This window comes from Canis aureus, chromosome 19 (genome assembly GCF_053574225.1).
Source record: "Canis aureus isolate CA01 chromosome 19, VMU_Caureus_v.1.0, whole genome shotgun sequence".
Lineage (NCBI taxonomy): Eukaryota > Metazoa > Chordata > Mammalia > Carnivora > Canidae > Canis > Canis aureus.
The window spans coordinates 42,389,925-42,401,950 of NC_135629.1; the positions used below are offsets into that span (position 1 = coordinate 42,389,925).

The following is a 12,026-nucleotide window of genomic DNA, read 5'->3' on the forward strand; positions in this document are numbered from 1 at the left end:
AATATTTTAAAACTGAATCTTTTTCATATCCTTTCATTTTTATTTAATTTGTCCTTATTTGCTGTCGAGTTTGACTTCCAATTTTATTTTTTATTCAGCCCCTCCCTCCCCACCATTATGCTTACATATTTGTTTTCCCTGAATGCGTTTCCAACCAAGTCTTTTTTGTCATTAGGAATATTCTGATTTCTACATCACATTATTAAACAGGCCTGTCCATATCCATCTCTGTTCAGATTGAGATGGTTTATGTAGTAATTTATTCACTTATTTTTAGCGTGATTGTATAAAAATGCATTTAATATCTCGTTTTAAAAGTTTAATTTCAGACTTAGTATAGAGTGTATGCAGTTTAGGTTTTCTTTAAAACTTCTTGTTATAGGCCAGTAAGATGACTCAGATTTCTAATTTGTTGCTACCAAGCTTCTGAAAGGATACAGCATTGTAAGGAGTATGAGGGTACCAGAGATGATATATGTTTAATTAATATTTTAATCTCTGAATTTTTTTTTGGCACCTTAGGTACTATACTTTGGATCATCTTAGGTGTTAATTCTTTCTTGTCTATTTTGTTAAATCCATAATTATGATTTATAGGTTGACTTCTATATTTCGTTGTGTATCCTGCAACTGCTGAACTCATTGGCTCTGATAATTTTTTGGTAGATTCCTTAGAGTTATGTATATATAAGATCATGCCATTTGCAAATAGGGATTTATACTTCTGTTAGATTGACTTTTATTTTTAAAAGATTTTATTTATTAATGAGACACAGGCAGAGAGAGAGGCAAAGAGAGACAAGCAGGCTCCATGCAGGGAGCCTGACATGGGACTCGATCCTGGGTTTCCAAGATCACGCCCTGGGCTAAAGGCAGGCGTCAAACCGCTGAGCCACCCAGGCATCCCTAGATTGACTAATAATAAATTGTAATAAATTTTTTTAAGTTTTATTTATTTATTTGGGGGGAGCACAAAACCAGCAGGAGGGAGAAGCCAACTTCCCATTGAGCAGGGAGCCCAATGCAGGGCTCAGTCCCAAGACCCTGGTATCATCACCTGAGCTGAAGGCAGACACTTGGGCGCACCTATCAATTGCAAGCTTATTTAGCATCTTTTGTGTCATAAAGTTTTCTCCTATTCTTTTTACTGATATGTCAAGAGTATTTTCTGATACGCTTTCACAAGATCATTCAGCCATTGTTTGTATTTCTTTATTTTAATAGCATATGTTTCATATTTTCCAGTAGTTGTTAAAAGTGCTTTTCCCATCTGGAAACAAGGTGAACAGGAACAAGTTTTAGTTGTGCAGGATTTGGGCATGTCTGTTTTGTAGCATAGTTTGAATACTAGTGGGATAATTCTGATATTTCCATTGGTGGTACATCACGTGGAAAGTTGGAGAGTCTTGACTGTTGGTGGTCCAGGATGCTTAATGATGTTCCTTTCATTTGCTCTGAGTAGTATTGGTATTATCTTTGTGAATTTCACCTTTGGACAAGGTTTTGTAGAAACTGAAGAGTCAGAAAAGCTGGCTGATATTTATTTCCATTTATTTATTCCTAGCCAGTCAGAAGTCCAGAGAGAAGAGATAGGAAAGCATCAGCTAATGCTCGAAAGAGGAAACATTCACCTTCCCCTCCACCTCCTACACCCACAGAATCCCGGAAGAAGAGTGGAAAGAAAGGGTAAGAACTGCAGAATGATTCAGAGGCATTAAAACAAACTACACACAGCATTCCAGATTTTCAGATTTATCGTGGAAGTTTGCTCAAGGGAAGTTGTCTTACTTTGATTTGGTAGATGTCTTTGCACTGGTAGCTTGTCTTGTCAGATGTTATCTGATGGCTATCTTATGTTGTGTTCATGCTTAGGCACCTTGCATACAATCTTTTTATTTTTTTGCATACAATCTTTTTAAATTGATATGTATAGTGAGATAATCATAATAAGTCTTAACATCCAACATCACACGTAGTTATAAATTTTTTTTGTTACAAGAACTTTTAAGATCTACTTTCTTAGCAACTTTCACATGCACAGTACCATCTTAACTGTAGACACCATGCTGTATATTACACTCCTAGGGTTTATTTATTTTATAACTGGAAGTTTATACTCTTTACCAACTTTCCCATTCTCCCCCACTCCCTACCTTTGGCAACCACTAGTGTGTTCCCTCTATTGATGAATTTGTGTTCTTTTGTTTTGTTTTTTAGATTCCCTATATAGGAGAGGTCATAATGTATTTTTTTTCTCTGAGTTATTCCACTTAGCAAAATGGTCTCAAGGTGTATCCCATGTTGTCCCAAGTAGCAGAATTTCCTTCTTTTTATTTATTTATGTATTTATTCATTCATTCATGAGAGAGGCAGAGACATAGGCAGAGGGAGAAGCAGGCTCTCTGCAGGAGCCCAGTGTGGGACTTGATCCCAGACCCTGGGATCATGCCCTGAGTCAAAGGCAGACAGACGCTCACGTGCTGAGCCACACAGGCATTCCTACCATGTACAGAATCTTAAAACTGAAGGTATCTTTGAAGTATCATAACCGTCTTTATCTTAGGAAACAGAGGTTGACGTTCAGGATAGGGAGGTGATTTTTCCAAGGTCACACAGATTTTTGCTTAGAGTCAAGATTCAAAGCTGGACTCTGAGCTTCCCATTACTGTATCCTTTTGGCTAGATTCCACCACCTTTACCAAGGCCTGAGGGTGGATTATTTGGCTCTCCATCTTTCTTTTCTTCTTCCCCTACTCTTTCCTTTTTCTTCATCTCCTTTATAATGTGGCCATCTGATGTTATATTTATAAAGGAACCCTGAATACAGTCTTTTTTATATCTAATTGTATATTGAGCAATGTGGCTTAGTAAGGAATTTAGGAAATTATATTTGTCATTGTTAATGTTTCTGTCTCTGATTTTTACCACCTCTCCCATTTGTGATCAGAATGACTCCTAGAAGGAAAGGAACCTATGTCTCTTCCATGTTGAGCACCGTGCCTTGTTCATGGCATCCCATTTGTGCTTTAGTAAATCTTGCTTGAGTGGGGATTTTGGTTTCTATTGAATAAGTGGTTGTGGGGATCGAGTGAGGCTTTAAACCCCACATGCAGTGTCTGGCTTGAAGTACATATTTAGTAAATTGTAGGTAATATTCAACATTCATTATTGTATATTAAGTAGATAATTTCTGGCTTGTCTAGCTCAAAAATTTTTTTAAATTTAATTTCACAGAAGTTAAGTTTAGTCTTAGAAGATGACAGATGCAAAATTTATTCTTTTCATGTGACTGGAAATTTATTAAAGTTTTGGCTTGTTATCCTCTCCATTAGCTTCCTTTTATTGACTTTTTTTAATATTTTATTTTATTTTTTAAGGTTTATTTATTTATTCATGATAGACATAGAGAGAGAGGCAGAGACACAGGCAGAGGGAGAAGCAGGCTCCATGCTGGGAGCCCGGTGTGGGACTCGATCCCGGGACCCCAGGATCGCGCCCTGGGCCAAAGGCAGGTGCCAAACCGCCGAGCCATCCAGGGATCCCTGACCTTTTTTTTTTTTTTTCCTATAGCCAAATTAGTGTTTTTATGCCCAGGACATGCCTTGAATCATGTTATTTTTTGAAGGGTAGGGTTATCTAAAACATTGTTAACCATGTATAGAAGCTGTTAGAGAAGTTAAAAAAAAAAACTCTTAGTTTTATAAATAATATTAATGAGCCTGTCATAGTCATAAAAGGATGTTGTTATTTTGTCAAGTCACACAGGAATTATGATATTTAAGAAAAACCTATAAGAATATATTTTTCCTTAATGATTACTGAGAGTGGCCTCATTTTTTAATAAGAGCCTCTAATCTGAATCTAATGGTTGATGTGCAGAGATTTCAGAGCTTCCTGACAATCCTTGAAGAAAAGCATACAACTTTTCCAGGTGTTCTGGGCCTGAAATTGATGCACCCTTTTTCCCACTTACGGGCTGAGATGCAGTGCCAGGGCACTAGTGGTCTTCAAACTAAGATGTGATGTCCAGGAGGCTCACAGTGATGGCATTGAGCTTCTGCTCTGAGTATAAAACCCACCAAATTGAGTTTCCCAAAATAGATGTATGGGTGTCCTTGAATTGAATACATCTGTCTTCTAATGAGCAGGCATTCCAGTTTCGTGTTTCCTTTAATGAAAAGACACTGACATCTGTTTTCCTAATGTTTGCTTTATTTGAGCTTTCCTGCATTTTTTTCTTCCGTTTTTATTTTATCTCCCTAACACCTTTAGGTTCATGGGCTTTTGAAAAATTGTCATGCAATTTTTATTAAAAATTAAAAAAATATTTTTACCTGTATACTTGATTCTAACATATGCCAGTATGTGGTCTATCATAGAAGAGTACTCTGCTCACTCTCTCAGCACTATAAGGACTCAGGCTGGCCCACCATGTATTTGTATTTCTGTCAGCTGTTTTCTCTACTCTTCACTTGTGATGTGTTCTGGGTTCCTGACTGTTCCTTCCCAGAACAGGTTATCTCTTTTATTATGCCTTAATGCCTGCACTCAGTATCCTGAAACATTGCTTACTTTTTGGTGAGTTGTTACAGTTCCCAAGGTTTAGTTTAACTATCACCTTCAATATTGATTAACTCTTGTTTTTTTGGTACTCTTATTTATTTCTCTGTATTGGTACACATCATGTTATATGAGGTATATGATAATTTCTGTCCTGGTATCGCCTGTAATTTATTCCTCAATTAGAGAATCATATCATTTCATTCTTGTTTGAACCCTAATCTGCTTTCTGGAATGTGTTAGTTTTGAATGTAAACTAAAGAAAGAGCAATGGCAATTTTTACACACACTCAAAAAATTATTACCATCCTAAATGATTTTACTTTGCAGTTCTTGATATTTGGATGATATAAAGAGCCAGGAAAATACAGTTCTCCATATTTTTGAGAAAATCTCTTATGTGATTGTTGATGTTAGATAAAATATCTGCCATATTTTCATAGCAGATGTTATTTTATTACACTGATTTAAGTCCCCTTTAGGATACTGTCTGCAGTTTGGGTAGTAGGATTTCTGGGCCCATTTCTTACTCCCAATAACCTTTATTTTTTCCTTCTGGCTGGTTAGATGTAATTTGGAAATGTACCTAATTTGTTTGATTTCTCTTTGTCTCTTAAAGCAGTTCTGAGCATAGATCTAACAATGAGGGTAAAGCCTTTGAAATTGTCTGCTGTGAGCAGCTGTAGTCAGTCTTATTTATACATTTATATGCCTTGTATGTTTTTAGTCAAGCTAGTCTCTATGGGAAGCGCAGAAGTCAAAAAGAGGAAGATGAGCAAGAAGATCTTACCAAGGACATGGAAGACCCAACACCGGTACCCAACATAGAGGAAGTGGTGCTTCCAAAAAATGGTTTGTATTCTTCTACCTAGAGTATGAGAGTATTAGATATGATTTAATCATTCTTAGCAATGCCATGGGGATGAATCATTTCTTGCTCTGTGCCCCCAGTTTCCAATGTTCATGATTAAAATATTTACAAAATTACCTCTTTCTCAATCTTTTGGTATACTTTTGTTACTTATTGAGGAAAAACACCGAACAAAAAGTTTTCTAATAGGATGCCTGGCTGGGTCAGTCGGTAGGGCAGGCCACTCTTGATCTCAGGGTTGTGATTCAAGTCCCACACTGGGCATGGAGCCTACTCAAAAAAGAAAGAAAGAAAAAATTTAAAAATTTTTCTAAATTTACCAATGCTTTAAAATAAATGGTTTTAAATCCCAATAGAATCAATCAATATACAGATGAAAAGGTGACATACTTATCTATGTACATTTTAACTCTTTAAATCCATTATTGACAGAAGGATGTGTTAGACCCTTTTATAAGTATAGTTACGAATTTATTGTTTCTCTTGATTCCTGTGCATTTCTTTTGAAACTCTGCTATTTAAGGGCATACACACTTAGGGTCATGTCTTCTTGATGAATCGACTCTTGTGTGTCTTTCTTTATGTGCCACAGAAGTGCTTGTTTTGAAGGCCAGGTTCACTGATGATAATAAAGCCTTTCACACCATATCCTTTTTTTTAATTTCTATTTTTTTTTCTATTAGTCCTCGCTATACTCGACTTCAGCAGAGCAGTTTTGTAAATTACACACACTTCGTTAGATTTCCAACTTACATCTCTCTTGCATTTTGTTACTTTAACTTTGATTATGTAAAGCATGTGAATTTTTTAAAAAAGATTTTATTTATTCATTGAGAGACACAGGCAGTGGCAGAAGCATACTTCCCGCTGGGCAGGGAGCCTGATGTGGGACTTGATCTCAGGACCCCAGATCACGACCTGAGCCAAAGGCAAAGCTCAACCACTGAGCCACCCAGTTGTCCTAAGCGTGTTGATTTTAAATAGCATATTGTTGAGCCTTGGTGTCTGTCATCTCTGCCATGCAAAATCCCCATTTTCTGTTTTTAATTGGAGTATGTGGGCCATTGAAATGTAACAATTATTGATGTGGTTGGGCTTAAGTCTGCCATTATGATATATTTTTTCTATTTGTCCCTCTCTTATTTCCTCCCTTCTTTTGCCTTAATACACTACTTTAATGTTCTGTTCTGGCTTCTCTGCTTTTATTTTATTTTATTTTATTTTTTTTTTTAATTTTTTTTTTAATTTTTATTTATTTATGATAGTCACAGAGAGAGAGAGAAAGAGAGGCAGAGACAGGGAGAAGCAGGCTCCATGCACCAGGAGCCTGATGTGGGATTCGATCCCGGGTCTCCAGGATCGCGCCCTGGGCCAAAGGCAGGCGCCAAACCGCTGCGCCACCCAGGGATCCCTTATTTTATTTTTTTAAAGATTTATTTATTCATTCATTCAGAGAGAGCGAAGAGAGAGGCAGAGACACAGACAGAGGGAGAAGCAGGCTCCATGCAGGAAGCCCGATGTGGGACTCGATCCCGGGTCTCCAGGATCACACCCCAGGCTGCAGGCGGCGCTAAACCGCTGCGCCACCGGGGTTGCCCTCTGGTTTTATTTTAGAACTTATGTGGCAGCTTTTTAAATATAGCGTAGTTTTTTTTTTAAGATTCATTTATTTATTCATGATAGACATATATATATATATATAGAGAGAGAGAGAGGCAGAGACACAGGAGGAGGGAGAAGCAGGCTCCATGCCGGGAGCCTGACGCGGGACTCAATCCCGGGACTCCAGGATCGCGCCCTGGGCCAAAGGCAGGCGCTAAACCGCTGAGCCACCCAGGGATCCCCTATATAGCATAGTTCTAATTGAGATATTCTTCATGTAGCATAAAATTGACCAGTTAAAGTGTATTTTAATCACTCCAGGGTTTTGTTTAGTGTGTTCATTATGTTATACAATACATACAATCATCACCTCTTATTTCTAAAATATTTCCATCCCCCTGAAAAGAAACCCCATATTTACTGGGGGTTAGCCCAGAATGTCCCCTTCTCCCATATCCCAACAATTACTATTCTCTTTTCTTTTCCTTTATTTTAGATTTTATTTATTTATTCATGAGAGACACAGAGAGAGGCTGAGACATAGGCAGACGGAGATCCGACCTCCTGCCGAGCATTGAGCCTGATGCATGACTTAATCCCATGCCCTGGGTCAAAGGCAGACGCTCAACCACTGAGCCATCCAGGCATCCCTATTCTGTTTTCTGTTATGTAGATTTTCATATTCTCTATTTGATTTCTATTAGTTTTTTTCCTTAGTTGTTGCTGTAGAGATTACAATATTTATCTTCTGTTGTTTCTTTTTCTTTTTAAAGATTTATTTATTTATTTGAGAGAGAGCTAGTGAGTGGGAGTGAGCATGTCGGGGGAGGGGCAGAGGGAGAGAATCTCCAGCAGACTCCATGGTAAGTGTGGAGCCTGATTCAGGGCTTGATCTCAAGACCCTGAGATCGTGATCTGAGCCAAAATCAAGAGTTGGATGCTTAAACAACTGATCCACCCAGATACCTTTGTTTGTTTGTTTGTTTTTAAGATTTTATTTTTAAGTAATTTCTATATACAATGTGAGGCTTTAACTTAGAACCCCAGGATCAAGAATCACATGCTTTACCAACTTAGCCAGCCAGGCACCCCTAAATTTATGCATGTATGTATGTATGTAATCTCTATACACAAAGGTATGGGACTCAGACTCACAACCCTGAGATCAAGAGTCACATGCTTTTCTGACTGAGTCACCCAGGTGCCTCCCAAATATTGGGGGGTGGTGGTAGTCATAAGTAACTAAGCTAAAGGGATCCCTGGGTGGCGTAGCGGTTTAGCGCCTGCCTTTGGCCCAGGGCGCGATCCTGGAGACCCGGGATCGAATCCCACATCAGGCTCCAGGTGCATGGAGCCTGCTTCTCCCTCTGCCTATGTTTCTGCCTCTCTCTCTCTTTCTCTCTTTCTCTGATGACTATCATAAATAAATAGAAAAAAAAATTTAAAAAAAATTTGTTAAAAAAAAGTAACTAAGCTAAAGCTACAATAATGAATATAGTATGATTTGGATACAGGAATGGCTGAATTCATCAGAGGAATAGAATTTTTGGTTCGTCTGTAGATCCATATTTGTTTATAAATTTAATTGATTGTGATTTTGGCAGTTCTGATTTGTGGAGAGCAGACCAAACTATTCCATACATACTTCTGGAAAAGTTTAGTACTTTTCTTTGTATCATAAGTAAGAATTTAAGCTTCAGGTAGACTAAAATGCCAAATTAAAAAAAAAGTAAAAGTAAACTTCCAAATATTCACTTTAAGGAAGTGTTAGCCTTGTGGAAAATATTCATTGGTCACTTAACAGAATTAGAGCCCTAAATTTGTATAAAGATTTTTATACCTTATAAAAGGCAAAGTATTATGTACTGGTAATTTTGTCAAATTTCAGGGCCAATAAATCTGTGAAAAGATGCTCGATCTCATTTAACCAACGATTTCTTGATTATTAAAGGAACATTTTTCATCCTTTAGATTTTCAAAACTTAAAAAGTAATTGGTACCCAGAGTATGTTTGGGTTTTGATGTTTTGAGAAAGTGAGTACTCTCAATTGCTGTTGGTGGGAATATAAACTGATGAAGCCACTTAACACAATTTGGCTGTATCTGTTCAGTTTTAAAATGTGTTCATCCAGTAACATTTTTAATTTCAGAGCCTGTTTTAAGTAATTACATGCATAAAGTTGAACAGAAGAGAATGTCGAGGGATCCCTGGGATCCCTGGGTGGAGCAGCGGTTTGGCACCTGCCTTTGGCTCAGGGCGCGATCCTGGAGACCTGGGATCGAATCCCACGTCGGGCTCCCCGTGCATGGAGCCTGCTTCTCCCTCTGCCTATGTCTCTGCATCTCTCTCTCTCTCTCTCTCTCTCTCTGACTATTATAAATAAATAAAATAATTTATAAAAAAAAAAAGAGAATGTCGATTAGGTTACAGTAGAAGATTGCAAATAAACTCCAGTTACCATTAATACAGAGCTTGTTACATCATGATCCATCCATGGACACAGTGGATTTACTAAAAATGAAAGAGATATAATTTAATAAAAAATATTTAACATGGAAAGGTCATACAGGCACACTGTTGAATGAAAAAAGTAGAATGTTAAGGAAGAAGCACACTATGTAATGTTTCTGTAAGATTTAGGGTTTTAAAGTCTACATAGATGTATAAAAGGTATTTTTCCTTAGTTTATCAAAAATGGGAATCAACAAATGCACAGAAAATGTAATAAAAAATTGGAGGGAAGGGATTGAAAGGTTCTTTCAGGTTTTGCTCTCTATATTTTTGTATTTTCATTTGTCATGAAAAAATATTGGAGCTTAGGAAATTAATTACAAAATGCAGTCTGTTACAGTAAGTATTAATATTTCTCTGTTGGGCCTGGAGTTTTTCATGAAGGTGAACATTGAATGACAAATTTGCTGTGAGACTTAGGTAGTTTTTAATCCTCTTTTATTCTTTTTTCTTCTTTTAAAAAAGTGGAACTTTCCTCCAAAACATGATTCTTTTTTTTTTTCTTTCTAGTGAACCCAAAGAAGGACAGTGAAAATACACCTGTTAAAGGAGGAACTGTAGCAGATCTAGGTAAAAACCAAAATAGTCTATACACTTCTGTGTTTTTCTCTCTCAAAGATTCAGCTCCTCTGAAAATTCTTTCTGAGAAATGTCGCTGCACTTGCTATCCTGGAAAGGACATTGACCATGGCTCCCTTAGCATCACTGTCATTTGTTTTTTTTTGCTGCCATATCAGGAAATTTAATTTCCTGTGATTCATTTTTTCCATTTTTACTGATTTGATTTTGCATCTTCAGAACAAAAGTCTATTGAGTATTAAATCCTTTATTTTCTAAATTATTTCTTCTAGCTTTCTAAATAGTGTAAAATGAGAATCACATTATCCATTCACAGTATTTGCAAATTACAGAGTACATTTTCATAAGGAAGGCATTGGATGTGCTTTAGGGTAGAAAAGAGTGGAGTCAGTTGTTCTGGTTTAAAAAAATAGAGGTAGTTTTAAACATCTTTGTTCTTGAGTTATATATGGATCTCAATTTCTTTCTTATAAAAATCAAAGCAGGGGCTCCTTGGTGGCTCAGTAGGTTAAGCGGCTGCCTTTGGCTCAGGTCATAATCCCAGGGTTCTGTGTCCGGCTCCCTGCTCAGCGGGTAGCCTGCTTCTCCCTCTCCTTCTGCCCCTCTTCACCGCTCTTGCTGTCTACCTCACTTGCTCTCTCTCAAATAAAATCTTTAATAAGAAAAAAAAAATCAAAGGAGAACCTCACGTTTTCAGTATATACTAAAATTTTGACTTCAGGGAAATTTTACACCTGAAAAGGATATTCAGGATTTCCTGATGTGGAAAATGAGACTTTAATTTCTCTATCTCCTCACTAAGTGAATTCTGTATTTCAAACAAATTGGATTCTTGCCCTCTCCAAATCCCCCCACAACACACACAAAAGTTTGTTTATTTTTGAGAGAGCATGCAAGCACAGGAGCTAGGGGAAGGGCAGAGGGAGAGAGAATCTTCAAGTAGACTCCCTGCTGATTGCGGAGCCAACTCAGGGCTGGATCCCAGGACCCAGATCATTGACCTGAGTGAAAATCAAGAATCAGCCGCTAAACTGACTGAGCTTTCCTAGCCGCCCCTTTTTCAGAAATTCTTGATGACAGCTTTGAGTAGGTAGTTCGGAGAGTTTTTCTACTTCATTTCACTGCATCCTCCCTTTTTCTGGCTTTAAGCCTGTCACTGAATATCAGTAGATGATTCCATTTTTTATTATGTCAAAAGTAGAAATAGAAAATTGTCTTGATGACAATTTATGTAAAGGTGGTGTTAGGTCAACAAAATAAAGAAAAAGAAATGTCAAAACATTATTCCTCTTTTAATCGTCTTTAACATTAATCGTAGAATATTAATAATTTCCATTTTCTATAAATTTTTATATTGCCTATTCCACAACTGATACTTATTCACTGAATCAAAGGTCTGGAAAACAAAACCAGCTGTATGCAGGCTTTTTTATTTTTGATAATGTTACCAGGTAAATGCTTGTTAAGACTTGATTATCTTCACAGGGACAAGTTTTTAAGCAGTTTGTATTTTTTGAGTAGATATCCTGAAAAATCAATCTGTAGTTTTAAGGGAGTAGATAATTATTCTTTTAGAAGTGGAGATAGCAATGATTTTGTAATAGACTTTATCAAAGGAATCAAATGGATAGAGGTGTCAGTTGGGTCAAGATTTTTAATTCTGGGAATAAGAGATCTTCCCTTTGTATTTGTGAATGGTTTGAGGTCTAAATAAATAGTAAGGGTCCTGTTGCTGAAGATTGTGCTCATCACAGCTGGAGAGCTAGATCCTGTGGAATATGAAACTGTTGTCCTGGCCTCCCCTTCAAGGACCAGCACGCTCTCCATGTATCACTGAAGCATCTGGCTTTCTACATTAGGTGTAACCTGAACCATGGTGGGAGGTGACTGATCCATCAACTA

General features: G+C 37.3%; 1 protein-coding gene across 4 annotated transcripts in view; it reads left to right on the forward strand.

The window, feature by feature from the left end:
* Window positions 1-12,026, forward strand: part of SMARCC1 (SWI/SNF related BAF chromatin remodeling complex subunit C1) — a 173,930-nt gene that overhangs the window by 65,358 nt on the left and 96,546 nt on the right. For all 4 annotated transcript variants that reach the window (XM_077859077.1, XM_077859078.1, XM_077859079.1 and 1 more), the window contains 3 exons: window positions 1,565-1,686; window positions 5,288-5,412; window positions 10,056-10,115. In XM_077859077.1, the coding sequence (XP_077715203.1) occupies window positions 1,565-1,686; window positions 5,288-5,412; window positions 10,056-10,115 (307 nt within the window). The remainder of the gene's footprint in view (window positions 1-1,564; window positions 1,687-5,287; window positions 5,413-10,055; window positions 10,116-12,026) is intronic.